Raw genomic sequence first — 16,252 nt, forward strand, 5'->3', positions numbered from 1 at the left:
CTGAGTAGAAGCTGCCCTGTTTCTGGGAATTTGGGGTTATCTCGAAGGAGATTACAAGGGAGGGCCAGGAAGTGGGGGCGCATATCTTTGAGTTTAGGGATCTTAGCTGTATTCCATCAAAACATCACTTTTGTTAAGCAGTCACTGCATAAAAGGCAGCAGGTGCTAGGGCCATGCGGGGGTAGGGGGCGTGGAAGGGAAGTCACCCAGGTATGTTCCAAGGCAGCACCAGAGGATGCTACAAACACGCTCCAAAGCACCCCGGGAGCTCTAGGGAGGGGAGCCGCGCTCTGGTAGAGGAGTTAGATACAGACTAATGCAGGAAATGGGTTGGAACTGCTCCTTGAAGGACAGATAGTATTTCGATTAGTGAAGATGCAGGAAGATTAAAAAAGAGAGAGAATGATATGAGCGCAAAAAAGAAAAGCCTTTTATCAGTTTTTAAGGAAAGTTGGAGATTTCAAGAGTTTATATGTAACATTAAAAGTTAGATTAAGCTCATTCCCACTTCCCACACTCTATTAAATCATTCTGTTTTATTTTGTTGAAACCAAATATCATCATCAAACATTACCTTGTTAGTTTATTTGTTTCTTTTCATTGCCCTTACCTAGGGTGACCATATCAACCAGTTTGCCCAGGACGGTTCCAGTTTGTGCCTGCTGTGTGGCATAATTTTACTTTTAAAAGTGTCCTGGTTTGAGCAATAAATTATAAGGACGTTCTACATGTAACTCACTAGGAAATTATTAGCATAACTTCAAAAAAATAATTTTTTACTTCTATTTTTTTTACTAATACGAGTATTGTTTTCAATAATCCTTTATTCAAGTAATGACCAATACACTGCTATGCCTTTTTTCCTTTCCTTCATTTCTCAAGATTTAAACTTTAAAGACTCAACCTACACCTTTTAAAGACATCAGATATTCAACTATAAATCATCAACTATATTTACTCAGACAATCAACTATATCAAAAGATAATCAACTATAAAGTGCACAGAAGCAGGCAACATTTCAGAGGAAACTTGCTCCGTGTAAGAAGTTAGAATTGATGACCAATTAAGCATACGTATACTTACTGAGCAATAAATTAAACAACTCTTTGGGGGTTCAAAGGCCTCCAGCAAGTAGCCTTTCATCATAAGGGGAGAATTGCTGCGTTCTGTTGAATGGTTTTTTAAAATATCATAAACAAGGAGAAACTTGGCATGCCAGTCATACTGGAATGTGCTTTAGCCGCACAACTCAGGCATAACTCGTTTTCAAGGATTCAGAGAGCCATAAACCAATGTCATCCTGGCCCCGCCCTAAACTGTCTCCAGGCACACACCTTTTAGATCTCCGTTTCCATCCTGATCGCTGTCCTTGAAAGATCTCGGGTAGATCTGGTACATGGGCCCCGCCTGCCACCAGTCGAGGCACTTTGGGGAGATGGCGATGATGGCTATGGTGGCCCCAATGAGCACGAGCACAGAAGCCACAGTGAGCCAGAAGAGGATCTCCCGGGGCACCCGGTAGCGAGCCTGGCGCGAGAAGTGGAACAGCACCTCCTTGGGCATCCCTGCATAGGGCTGGATGTCCTTCAGGTCGGGCTCTGCGGAGCCCGGGATGCCCACGGCGGTGAGGTGTGGGCTGTCAGCCCTGCTGCCTGGATCTGGGTCTCTCTCTAGAATGTCTTCATTTTGGACAAACCCGTTGTTTGTTTGGCCTCCCTTTATACTCATTCCGATGAAGTCTCTCTTGCTTTTATCCTCAGCCATGTCTCACGGTCTTATCCTTGTGGAGTGCCTTCCTGAAATACAGAGGTGGGAAGGTAGCTGGCTGAAATGCTTGGTCATGTTAATAAGCTTTACGTGGTTTATAAATAAACCTGGCTGGACAAAGTCCAGCCCAGGAAGAAAGGGTAAAGGTAAAGGGGGTTTTAAAAATAATCTGTTTACACTCCTGAGGCTGATATAGCTACAGTCACAACACTGAGGGGGTCAGACCTGGCCTGGAACAGGGGCATAGAGGAAGGGAAATGGGAAGAAGAGGCAGGATTCCACTGCAACTTAAGATGTTACTTGACTGAGTAACCAACGTTCACAGCAACATTATTCACAATAGTCAAAAGGTGGAAACAAGCCAAGTGTCATGAACAGATGAATGGACAAATAAAATGTGATATATGCATACAGTGGAATATTATTCAGCTTTAAAAAGGAAGGATATTCTGACATGCTACAACATGGATGAACCTTGAGGACATTATGCTAAGTGAAATAAGCCAGACACAAAAAGACAGATATTGTATGATTCCACCGATATGAGGCACCTAGACAAATTCATAAAGACAAAGAGTAGAAGGGTAGTTACCAGGGGTGGCGGGGTCGGGGGAGGCGGGTACTGGGGAGTAACTATTTAATGAGTACAGAGTTTACATTTGGGATGATGAAAAAGTTCTGGAGGTGGATAGTGGTGATGGTTGCACAACAATGTAAATATACTTAATGCCACTGAATTGTACGCTTACAAATGGTTAATGTAGTAAATTTTATGTTATGTATATTTTACCACAATAAAAAAAAATAGCTTTAAATTTTTTCTTTTAGCTAGGTGTGAGAAAAAGAAACAAATACTAAATTTTGCAAGGGGAAACAGGCTTTTTTGTATTCTTTGATTTGAAGGTCTCTTCTCTTCCTACAAATCCAGGTTACTGAAGCTAATTTTATTTTATCTCAGTTCAAGCAAACCTTATAAATACCCATTTGTACACTCAATTCACCCCCAGGTGCCTTCAGTCTTGTTTCCTATTTTCAGAAAAGGAAATGGCTGCCCATTCTTGGAAGCACTTTCCAGAGATTGGGGCTGGTGGGGAGAAAGGATTCATGTCTAGCAAGTTCAAGTGCTTTCCTATAGGTAAACAGTTCTTAATACAAGCACTAAAGAGGTGTTTAATCATTGACAAGTGTAAAATACAGCATTTGCAACCCTGAGATAATCTCTTTAAAGTTAAGTGTGCTTTCTTAGAAGATTCTGCAAGCCTGCAAAGAATGTGGTGATTCAGAGTTTTCGTTTAATCAATGGCACTTAAACAGCCCTATGAATCATTTGATCAGATAACAAGAAGTGTTTTTTTCTTTTAAATGAGGAAAGTTATTTGAAATCCTAACATTACTGTTGTTTTGTAGAGTGACTTAGAAGCAATATATGGTACAGAGAAATGAGCTACTTGATTTTGAACAAGTTACTTTTTGCAGAGGGTGGGCGGGTAGGGCGGAATTTTATTTGTTTTATTTCCAGCTGATTCTCCAGCTTCTAGGCCAGTGCCAGGCCCAGAGTATGTGCTTAATAAATATTTGTGGAATTAATGAGTAAGTGAATCCCACCCCCTTTTTTTTTTTGCTGAGGAAGATTTGCCCTAAGTTAACATCTGCTGCCAATCTTCCTCTTTTTTTGCTTGAGGAAGATTAGCCCTGAGCTAACATCTGTGCCAATCTTCCTCTATTTTGTAGGTGAGATGCCACCATAGCATGGCTGGCGAGGTTTGGATCCCACATCTAGGATCCCAACCTGCGAACCTGGGCTGCCCAAGCAAAGTGTGCACAACTTGAACCACTCAGCCACGGGGCGGGCCTCTGCACAAGTTACTTTTAAAAATGAGTAAATCCCAATATGTAGCTCATTGAATGAATCCAATAAGCAGCATCTCTCATTTTTACTAATTATGCATATTGTGCATTCTTTAAAAATCAAAGGAATTTAACTTTTATGTCTTGAAATGCTTTATCTCAAACACATAATGATAATTTTCACAACAGGAGCTAATTCTTGAAATTCACTTACTATTTGGGGAAAAAACAATGTGCAAAAATACCCATGATTTTCAGATAATTTCAAATTATAAGAAATAACTTTTTTTCCTTTCGTGAGAAAGCTTGGCCCTCTTTTTTTGCTGAGGAAGAGTGACCCTGAGCTAACATCTGTGCCCATCTTCCTCTATTTTGTATATGGGACGCCTCCACAGCATGGCTTGATGAGTAGTGTGTGTCCACACCCAGGATCTGAACCTGCGAACCCCGGGCCACCAAAACAGAGTGCACCTAACTTTACCACTGTGCCACTGGGCCAGCCCCAAGAAATAACTTTTAATTATAAATTCTTAAATTCTAAGTGTACAATCGTATAAATGCAAAAAAACTCTACATCATAGCAATATGCCCTCATGACAGAAATGTTCCATTTCAACTTCTCTACATTTTATTTAAAATGACAATAACAACAATACTTTGGAATTCCAGAACACGCAAACTAAAATCTTTTAAAAAACAATCTAGAATAATTATCTTGTCTCTGGTGGGAAGTTTTTGTTTTTGTTTTGTGAGGAAGATCAACCCTTGTGCTAACATCTGCCAATCCTCCTCTTTTTTTTGCTGAGGAAGACTGGCCGTGGGCTAACATCCGTATCCATCTTCCTCCACTTTATATGGGATGCCACCACAGCATGGCTTGCCAAGCGATGCGTCGGTGCACACCCAGGATCCGAACCTGTGAACGCCGAAGTGGAGCGCGCACACTTAACTGCTTGCGCCACCGGGCCGGCTCCTGGTGGGAAGATTTTTTAAACAATAAAAGTAATTACCAAAGAAGATTGCTTTGGGGCTGGCCTGGTGGCGTAGTGGTTAAGTTCACACACTCCGCTTCGGTGGCCCAGGGTTCGCGGGTTCGGATCCTGGGTGCGGACCTAAGCACTGCCTATGCACTGCTTATCAAGCCATGCTGTGGTGGTGTCCCACATATAAAGTGGAGGAAGATGGACCCAGATGTTAGCTCAGGGCCAATCTTCCTCACCAAAAAAAAAAGAAAGAAAAGAAGAAGAAGAAGATTGAATAAAATTTTTGAATTTATTATATTGCAAAACACACTAACTGAACATCATATGACAAATTGTGAAATATATTGGTAACAAATATGCCAAAGAACTTATGTTTTTAATGTCAAAAGTATGTATATTTTGTTAGACATTATGTATATATATATGAAATTTCATAGCAATTTAAAAATATAATTTCAATAGAAAACTTGAAAAAAGAATATAGATAGACATTTCACACAAATCAACTCACTAATATCAGAGAAATAAATAGGCTTTTTATTTTTAATTACACTGGCAAAGAACTTCTAAAAGATAATAGTGCTGGCAAGGGTCCAGCGTAAATTGACATAATAATTCTAGAAAGTAATGTGGCAATGTATATCATGAATTTTAACATTTTCAGAGTAATAATTGAGGCTAGTCTTGCCAGATTTTAAAATAAAACTCCAGAAAAATAAAGAGTTGATACTAAAGAAAGGACAGGTCAAAAGATCAGTTGAACAGATTGAAGTCACCAAACTAGACCCCTATACAGAAGTGAATTTAGAATAAGAAAAGGCAACATTTCACATCAGTGAGGAAAAGAAAGATTATTTAGTAACTGACGTCGGATAATTGGATAACTAGTGGGAAAAGAAAATAAAGCTATATAGCTTACCTTATTCCTGACATCAAAATAAGTTCTATGTGGATCAGATTCAAAAGTGAAAAATAAAACTGTAAAAAACACTAGACGGAAATTTGTGTATTTTAAAAAATAATCTTGGATTTGGAAAGCCTCTCTAAATATAATACAAAATACAAAACCTAGACACCACAATGGAAAAAAACTGATAAATTTTATTCCAAAAATTGAAAGCAAACAGAACAATCCACAAGGATAAAAGGCAAATGGCAAACTAGAAGAAAATATTTTAACACATATGACAAACTAATTTCCATAATATAGAAATTAATTATACAAATTAACACCAGAAAATAAAAAAACAGACAAAAGATGTAAACAGTTGACAGGAAAAAAATACAAGTGCTTAATAAACATAAAATGTAAATTTCACTAAAAATTAAAGAAATAAGAAACAAAAATAAAAAGGATATACTATGTTTAAACTACCATTATGGCAAAAATGAGAAAGTTTGATAATATCCAGCATCAAAAAATATATAGGGAGCCAGCAGACTCATACATTCATGGCCGGAGTTTGAACTAGTGCAATCTTTGTATAGAAAAATTGGGGAGTATATATCAAAACTATAAATTGCATAACCTTTGACTCAGAAATTACACTGCTAAAAATTTATCTTGGTGATGTAACCAACAAGATATATATACAAGGACAAACACTGCAACAAAATTGGAAACAATCTAAATAACCATCAATACAGAATCATTTAAATAAATTATGACATATTCAGACAATGGAATACCACATAGCTCCTACAAAGAATGAGTTTATCTATCTGGGCTGACAGACAAAAAATGTTTAAAATATAGTGTGAAGTGGAAGAAATATTTTAGAACAGTATGTGTAATATAATCAGAATTGTGGGGGAAAAAGTGGCACTCACATTCGTGCATGCATATTGAACCTTCAGCTAGTGGTTGGCTGGAGACTGGGAATAAGAGAATGAAGACAATAATCCTTGGAATTTGACTTTTCGCTTTACTCTGACTGAGTTATTTGCCCTCAGCATATATGACTTTTGTAATAAAGAGAGGGGAGAAAATGTTCATATTCTTTAACTCAGCAATTCCAGTTCAAGAAAATCTATCTTAAGGAAATAATCCAAGACAGGGAAAAAATTTATGTATAATAAGGTTTATTAATTACAGTGTTCTTTATAATAGCAAATATTGAAAACAACCTAAATGTTCAGTGATAAAAGACTAGCTAAATAAATTATTGTACATCCATGTGATGCAATATTAGTCTTTGAGCATATTTTCAAAGATTTTTAATGACATGGAAGAAATCCCACATTATAGTGTTGAGTGGGAAATTGCAGGATATAAAGAGATTGTCCCAATTATGTGAAAAAAATTCATGCCTATTTGTAAAGTCCTATTAGAAAATATGTTTAGAGTGTTTATCTCTAGGTTCTAAAATTATGGGTGACACTCATTTTGTTCTTTAAACTTTTTCAGATTTTTCTGATTTTTCTGTAATAAATATGTATTACTCTTCCGCATTGGAAAAAAATTAAGTTAGGGAACCCTGAGTTGGGAGTTTACCTAGAACTTCCAGGCAGGTGGAAGAGTTCAGTACAAGGTGACTCCTAGCAAAAGCCACCCAAAATTTATAAACACCCCATACCTAAACTGAAGAGAAGAATCAAACTTCGAAGAGCAGAAGGAAAACATGGATTCAATGAACAAGTATTGAAACACTAGAGGGAAGAGGAAGTTGGCGGTAATCTGGAGAAGATACCCACAAACTAAGAATTCCCAGCCAGTACAAAGGTATCAGTGTTACTTACTTTCAAGGAGACTTAAAAGGATATATTGATTGTAGAAGCCAAACACACTCCTGTTTAAACTTGTAAACGTGAACAAGAAACAAGAACACTGAGGAAGCTTTAAGAGCTAACTCAGATAATCAGAACAAGGAATCAGAGATCATGAAGATAAACTCGCTCAGTAAATTCAAATTCCAAGTGAGTTACACAGTCATGATAATAGAGCAAAGGAGAATAAAATATCTAGAAAACAGATGACAAAATAATGGGGAATACCACAGGAGCCAGAAACATCCTGCAATTAAACAAAGAAACAAACATATAGAAAGCAATAATCAATGAAAAATATATATATATGATGAATTTCAAAGCCATCGTATCATAAAGACGTCCACTCAGCAGCAAACCCACCAAAATGACACGTGGCATATAACCCATCAGATTTGTGAATATTTACAATAGAAGAAGGATTTTCCATATTGTATTTACCTGTTTACAGCCTCTGGGAGCTAGGCGTAGGATCCACTGCATAGTAATCGTTAAGTTCCCAGCATCTAGCTCAGTGCCTGATACATTACTAAATGAATAAAAGAATAGTTACTTACAGATGGATAGACCTAACCCCATGCCGAAGAAGGAAGAGAGAGAGGAAGAGAAAGAGAAAAGTGGAAAGTACGCTCTGCACAAAAATGTAGATTTTTATCACTTAGTCAAATATTGTTACCTTGGTACAGTTTAATGAGTGAAATTTTAAGTCAGAAGAAGGGAGATTCAAGCCCTGCCACGCCCCCCGACTTGTCCTCTGCGTGATCTTAGACAAATTTGTCAGCTTCTCTAAGCCTCTGTTACCTCACTGTAAAATTTAATTTGGTTCTGGGGTTAACATTATAAATATAGTCCAGAGTAAAATATTTTTTAAAACAGTTCTAATTAGAAGGAAGCAGAAAAATAGATTTATCCCAGCTAGAGAAGTTCAATTTATATAACCATTGAAATCCAAGGAGAATATTTAAACATGTTTTTGCCGGAAGTTAAACTATTTAAAAATGTTTTTATAACCAAATGTGACAAAACAAATAGCAAAAGAAATGTTAACAGAACATGAAAGTGTGACAAATGTCACAACGAAAACTTACTTTCTCTCACATATAAAGAATTAATGCAAACATATGAAATCAATAGCTAAATTACATTCAGTAAGAGATTAAAAGAGATTGCAAATTATATATAAGAAACTAATATCACATAAAAGTCATTGCATAAGAGTACCTTCTTGATAAAATTAAAGAAATACAAATTAAAACATTAAGGTGCATGATAGATTAATTGCATTAATAGCCCAATTAATGGCATCCCTGTGTCCATGCCTTTTGCTCCATAATTTCTTAGTCCCTAACACAGTCTGGGCTGGGACATGTGGCTTGCTTTGACCAATGAAACAATAACAAACTTGACACACAAAGAGGCTTTCAAAAGCACTTGTGCATTTCTGCTCCTCTTTTGGACTGCTGCCATCACCAGATTTATGCCCAGGCTAGCCTGCTGCAGGATGTGGGAGAGATTTGGAAGATGTGAAAAAGAGTGTGAGATCTTCCCATCCGGGGTCTTCTAGACCAGCCAGTCCCCAGGCAGCCAGCCAACTGACCACAGATGCTTGAGCAAGCCCAGCCAGGATCAGTGGAGCCTAGTCCAGGTCAGCCAAACTGCCCCATCAACAACTATCATGTCATGAAAATTAATAAATGGTTGGGTTACTTTTTGATTTTGGCCTTTAAAGAACAGCTTTATTGAATGATAACTGACATACAATAAACTCATTTAAAGCAAACAATTTGATAGGTTTTAACATGTATATACACCCATGAAACCACCACCACAATCAAAATAATGAACACGTCCATAATTTACAGAAGTTCCCTCCTGCCCTTTTGTACTCTCTCCCTCCTACCCCTCCCTACACCCCTGGTCCCACCCCCACACCCCATCCCCAGGCAACCACTGATCTGCTTTCTATCACTACAGATTAGTTTGCATTTTCTGCAATTTTATATAAACAGAATTATACATACAGTAAGTACTTTTTGTCTGGTTTCTTTTACTCAGCATAATTATTTTGACATTTATCCATCTTGTGTGTATCAATATTTCATTCTTTTTTTATAAGCTAATAAGCTTTTTTTTTTAGAACAGTTGTAGTTTTATAGAGAAAAATGAGCAGAAACTATAGAGAGTTCCCATATACCCCCCTTCCCCTACTCCCACAATTCCCTTATTATTAGCATCTTGCATTAGTGTGGTACATTTGATGTACAATTGATGAATTGATTATTAACTAAAGTCCATAGTTTACATTAAGGTTCACTCTTTGTGTTGTACAGTTTGACAAATGCATAATGTCATGTATCCATCATTACAGTGTCATATGGAATAGTTTCACTTTCTTAAAAATACCATGTGCTTCATCTGTTCATCCCTCCCTCCCCCTGAACCTCTGACAACCACTGATCTTTTTACTGTCTCTACAGTTTTCCAGAATGTCGTATAGTTGGAATAACACAGTATAAGCCTTTTTGGAGTGGCTTTTTTCACCTGGTAATATGCATTTGAGTTTCCTCCATGTCTTTTTGTGGCTTAATAGATCATTTCTTTTTAGTGCCAAATACAATTCCACTGTCTGGATGTACCACAGCTTGTTTATCTATTCATCTATTGAAAGACATCTTAGTTGCTTCCAAGTTTGGCAATTATGAATAAGGCTACCATAAACCATCATGTGCAGGTTTTTATGTGGACCTGTGTTCAACTCATTTTGGTAAATAACAAGGAATGTGATTGCCAGGTCGTGTGGTAAGACTAGAAGAAAGACTTTGTAAGAAATTGCCAGATTGTCTTTCAAAGTGGCTGTGCCATTCTGCAATCCCACCAGCAATGAATGACAATTCCTGTTGCTCTACTTCCTTGCTAACATTTAAGGTTGTCAGTGTTTCGGATATTAGCCATTCTAATAGGAGTATAGCAGTATCTCGTTGTTTAGTTAATTCCTTTTTATTGCTGAGTACTATTCCATTGTATGAATATACCACCGTTTATAACTGAACATTTGGGGTTTTCTCCCCCCAGTTTTTGACTGCTATAAACAAAACTGCTATGAACAATCATGTACAAGTCTTTGTAAGGATATAGCTTTCTTTTCTCTTTCTCTCTTCCCTAGGAGTGGAATGGCTGGATCATATGGTAGGTGTGTGCCCAACCTTTTAAGAAACCGCCCAACTATTTTAGAAAGTGGTTGTACCGTTTTCCGTTACCTTCAGCAGTGTGTGAGAGTTCTAGCTCTTCCACACCCTTGCCGGCACTTGCTATTTTCGGTCTGTTTAATTTTAGTGATTCTCGTAGGTAGGTAGTGGTATTTCATCGTGATTTTAATTTGTGCATCCCTAATGACGAATGATGTCGAGTATCTTTGCAGTGCTTTTTTGCCATCCATATATCTTGTCATGAAGCTGATGCTGGCAATCAGCTAGGGGGCCTCAGTTCTCTCCACATAGACCTCTCCAAGTAGTCTCTCCACATTGGCTACTTTGAGCTTCCTCATACTATTCTGGCTTCGTTCCAAGTGTAAGTGTCCCAACTGAAGAGAGAAAGCAAGGCAGAAGCTGTGTCTTTTTTGTGACCTAGGCTCAGAAGTCACATAGCACTTTTTGACTGTACTTGATGTACCCAAGCCCAGAGTCCACATGTGAAGGGACTAAGAAGTTATGGGGCAGAGGACTTGGATATAGGGAAGCCATTAATTGGGCTACTAACGCAATTAATCTATCGCGTACCTTAACAACATTTTTTTATTTTTTTAATTAATTAATTTATTTTATAATTTTATTTATTTATTTATTTTTCCCCCAAGCCCCAGTAGATAGTTGTATGTCATAGCTGCACATCCTTCTAGTTGCTGTATGTGGGACGCGGCCTCAGCATGGCCGGAGAAGCAGTGTGTCGGTGTACGCCTGGGATCTGAACCCGCACTGCCAGCAGCGGAGCGCACGCACTTAACCACTAAGCCACGGGGCCGGCCCTAACAACATGTTTTTAAATTGTGGTAAAAAAACGTATTTTTTTTCCTTAACCATTTTTTGTGTGTGTGTGAGGAAGACTGGCCATGGGCTAACATCCATTGCCAATCTTCCTCTTTTTGCTGACGAAGATTGAGCTAACCTCTGTGCCCATCTCCCTCTATTTTGTACATGAGATGCCAGTACAGCATGGCTTGATGAGCAGTGCGTAGGTCCGCGCCTGGGATCCGAACCTGTGAACCCCGGGCCGCCAAAGCAGAGTGTGCGAACTTAACCACTATGCCACTTGGCTGGCCCCCATCTTAACCATATTAAGTGTACAGTTCAGAAATGTTAGGTATATTCATGAAACTGATCTCCAGAACTTAGTCATCTTGCAAATCTGAAACTCTATATCCATTAAGCAACAACTTTTCTCCCTCTCTCTAGCCTCTGGTAGCCATCATTCTATTTTCAGTTTCCATGAATTTGACTACTTTAGATACCTCATATAAGTGGAATCAAACACTTTTGTCTTTTTCAGACTGGCTTATTTCACTTAGCCTAATGTCCTCAAGGTTCATCCATGTTGTAGAAAGTGACAGGATTTCCTTCCTTTGTAAGACTGAATTGGGGCCGGCCCTGTGGCCAAGTGGTTAAAGTTCCACACACTCTGCTTTGGTGGCCTGGGTTCACAGGTTCTGATCCCGGGTGTGGACCTACTCCACTCGTCAGCCATGCTGTGGAGGCATCCCACATGCAAAATAGAAGAAGATTGGTGCAGATGTTAGCTCAGGGCTAATATTCCTCAAGCAAAAAAAAAAAAAAGAGAAAGATTGGTGGCCGATGTTAGCTCAGGATGAATCTTCCTCACTGAAAAAAAAAGACTGAATAATATTCCGTTGTATGTATAGATCACATTTTGTTTATCCATTCAGCTGTTGGACATTTGGGTTGCTTCCATCTTTCGGCTATTGTGAATAATGCTGCTATGAACATGGTTCTACGGACACGTCTTCAAGACTCTGCTTTTAATTCTTGTGGATATGTACACAGAAGTGGGATTGTTGGATCATGTGGCAGTTCTATTTTTAATTTTTTGAGGAAACTCCATACTGTTTTCCATAGCAGTTGCACCATTTTACAATCCCACCAACAGTGCACAAGAGTTCCAATTTCTCCACATCCTCGCCAACGCTCATTATTTTCTGTTTTGTTTTGTTTTTTTATAGTGGCCATCCTAATGGGTGTGAGGTGATATCTCACTGTGGTTTTGATTTGCATTTCTCTGATGATCAGTGATGTTGAGCATCTTTCATATGTTTGCTGGCCATATTTGTATATCATCTTTGGAGACATGTCTATTCAAGTCCTTCGCCCATTTTTAAATCAGATTATTTGATTTTTTTGTTGTTGAGTTGTAACCACAGGCACTAACAGCACCAGGTGCAGCCCTCAGCTGGATGTTTTAGCCCGATGAGAAGCAAGTGTTTCTGGGTATCTCAGATCCAAGTTTGAGACAATCACAGCTGGCGGATTTCTGTGGCCATTGTCAACCCAGAGCCATTGCTATTAATAGTAACACTTCACCACTATGCCTTCCTGGTGGCCAATCCACAAGACATTACAAAACAAAACAACACACACACAAACAAAAAAGCATAATTAGGTCCTTATGTGACATCATTGGCCAATAACGTAATTGAATCTACAGTGTAATGGGGCTGATTTACAAAGAGTTTTAACCTTAGGGTGTCTCAATTCTTTAATGCTTAAAGAAGTTCTTAAACAAGTCCAGAATCACAAAAGAAACAATACCACATAATATCTGGTCTTCAACAAAGTTCTATTGCAAAAGATCACCCAACAGCTAAATGCCAAGTTACCTACCCTGTGACAAATATTTCAAATTCAGACACACTGAGCTGTTCTGGAAAACTTGTAATTATTAGCATTGATAGACGTTGTAATGCCACGAATAGTCTCGCTGCAAATTCAGAGAGCATGAGTCACATGCTACTTTCAAAATGCTACATTCATCTGAGAACTCTATGTGTTAGAACTTCATTGGGACACAAACATCATTCTTTGTAATCTATAGCTGGGGAAATGTGGTTCTTGGATGTTGAGTGAATTCTTCAATTCCCAGGCCAGACCCAGTATTCCTGGGGGAGGCTCTATAACTCCCTGACCTTTAATGGACACTTTCTTAGCAAGACCTGACTCAAAGCCAGGAAATATTCAGCATGGCTTTGGGCACTGGGTCAGGGTCTCTGAGAACATACATCAGAGGAAAAAATATAGGTAGAAAAGACATTAAATGTATCATACTTTAAAGAAATTGCTTTCCCACATCTAGGCACATACATAAAACCATCGTGAATCTCTCTTTAAAATAAAGCTCACTGGGCCAGCCCCGTGGCTTAGCGGTTAAGTGCGCGCGCTCCGCTGCTGGCGGCCCGGGTTCGGACCCCGGGCGCGCACGGACGCACCACTTCTCCGGCCATGCTGAGGCCGCGTCCCACATACAGCAACTAGAGGGATGTGCAGCTATGACATACAACTATCTACTGGGGCTTTGGGGGGGAAAATAAACAAATAAAATTAAAAAAATAAAAATAAAATAAAGCCCACTTACACTGCACAATCTGTCAGACCATTAACCTCCTCAGAACGCTCTCATCAGAACCCTAAAGGGGCCAGCCCCGTGGCGTAGTGCGTAAGTGCTAGAGCTCCGCTGCTGGTGGCCCAGGTTCGGATCCCGGGTGCACCAACGCACTGCTTGTCAGGCCATGCTGTGGCAGCGTCCCACACAAAGTGGAGGAAGATCAGCATGGATGTTGGCTCAGGGCCAGTCTTTCTCAGCAAAAAGAGGAGGATTGGCATTGATGTTAGCTCAGGGCTGATCTTTCTCACCAAAAAAAAAAAAGAACCCTAAAGCTGTCAATGGCTTCTCATTATAAAGAGAACAAAGTCCAAATATCTTAGCCTAGAAGTTTAAGCTACAAGCTACGTCCATGCTACATTTCTAATCTTATTTCTTTCTTAGTATCTCCATATCAGGCCCTCTGCTCCAGTCAACCAGTGATGCTCATCGTTCCCTCATTGTAGACTATGAACATCTCATCCTGGACATTTGTTCCTGCCTCTCTTACAGGCCCTGCTCCATCCACTCCCCTCACCACCAATATCTCTCCCATGGACACGGATCAAGCCCTCCCAGAACTTCTTTCTGTGTTATTCATTTGTATATTCATCCTTATAATGGCAGTTATTTTAATATATGATTTCATTTGGTCCTCCCACCCTAGATGACTGAGAGCTGTAACTATTACCAGAGTGAATAGTCTAGGGCTTTGCCCACGGTCAACATTCAGAATCTTGTTGGGGAAAGGACCTCAGAGCTCATCTACAGCAAGGCTTCCCAAACTTCAATCTGCATATGAAACTCCTGGAGATCTTGTTAAAATGAAGATTCTGATTCAGTAGAGTTTGGGGGGAGCCTGAGATTCTGCATTTCTAATCACTTCCCAGATGATGCCAGTGCTGTGGTACCTGGACTGCACTTGCATGAGGTTATGAGTGCAAAAGCCCACAGGACTGAGATGGTACACATAAATGAGCCAAACGGGCAGGGTGAGACAAAAGGGAAAGTGGTGGGGATGGTCGCAAACCAGAAGGCTCATGCCCTGCCTCAAGGGGCAGTAGCCACTCAGCTCCAGCAATAACAAAGAACCAAGATTGACAGATCTATTTTTCCAGAGAAGCTAGAAATCTGTATTAATATGTAAAATTTCCCAAATTTTATGTGAGCACAGTTAATTCAAATCCATGTTTGACTGAGAGGATCTGTACAACACACCCCTAATCTCTTTAAAGGGCCCACTGTATGACTGCATAATACTCTCAGTCTTTGCTGTTTCTGAACTTTTAGCTCTCTCTACACCAGGCTTTATCTACAGACCAGAGGTTTTTAAACTGAAAAAAATTTTTAATTAAAAAAAAAATCTGGGGGCCGGCCCTGTGGCTTAGCGGTTAAGCGTGCGCGCTCCGCTACTGGTGGCCTGGGTTCAGATCCCAGGTGCGCACCAACACACCACTTGTCTGGCCATGCTGAGGCAGCATCCCACATACAGCAACTAGAAGAATGTGCAACTATGACATACAACTATCTACTGGGGCTTCGGGGAGGAAAAGGGAAAAAAAGGAGGAGGATTGGTAATAGATGTTAGCTCAAGGCCAGTCTTCCTCACCAAAAAAAAAAAATCTGTGACCTAAACAATATTCAACCTACTAGTTTGTGTGTAATTAGAACAATGATTCCCAAACTTTGGGATTTTATAAGCAAGGAAAATTAAAAAAAAAAATTGAAAACTAAAATATGGTCCCAACATTTTATTTTGTTCTATAAGGATATTAAAAAATAATCTACTTTTGGGGCCGGCCTGGTGGCATAGTGGTTAAGATTGCACACTCCGCTTCAGCGGCCCAGGGTTTGTGGGTTCGGATCCCAGGCATGCACCTACACACCACTCATCAAGCCATGCTGTGGTGGCAACCCATATACAAAGTAGAGCAAGATTGGCACAGATGTTAGCTCAGGGAGCATCTTCCTCAAGCAAAATGAAGAAGACCGGCAACGGATGTTAGCTCAGGGCCAATCTTCTTTACCAAAAATAATAATAATAATAATCTACTTTCAATATCTTATTATATGAAGGACACTGTAACACCAAAACATGTAGGAAGAACATGATCTTAGATCAAAGTGTTACCAGTATATTGAGTTCTTGTTGTCCCCCAGGATAGAAATCAAGAGAGACAACAAACAGGAGTATAAAAGTAAAAGTTTATTACTTCATGCACAAGGGAGGCACAAGGGAGCTGGT

The 16,252-nt window shown here is 39.3% G+C and overlaps 1 protein-coding gene across 1 annotated transcript in view; it reads right to left on the bottom strand.

The window, feature by feature from the left end:
• Positions 1 to 1,782, bottom strand: part of SLC3A1 (solute carrier family 3 member 1) — a 34,570-nt gene extending 32,788 nt beyond the window's left edge. Inside the window, exon 1 of the mRNA XM_058551325.1 lies at positions 1,336 to 1,782. Coding sequence (XP_058407308.1) covers positions 1,336 to 1,765 — 430 coding nt within the window. The 5' untranslated portion in view covers positions 1,766 to 1,782. The remainder of the gene's footprint in view (positions 1 to 1,335) is intronic.
• Positions 1,783 to 16,252: the final 14,470 nt, after the last annotated feature.

This window comes from Diceros bicornis, chromosome 12, assembly GCF_020826845.1.
Source record: "Diceros bicornis minor isolate mBicDic1 chromosome 12, mDicBic1.mat.cur, whole genome shotgun sequence".
Lineage (NCBI taxonomy): Eukaryota > Metazoa > Chordata > Mammalia > Perissodactyla > Rhinocerotidae > Diceros > Diceros bicornis.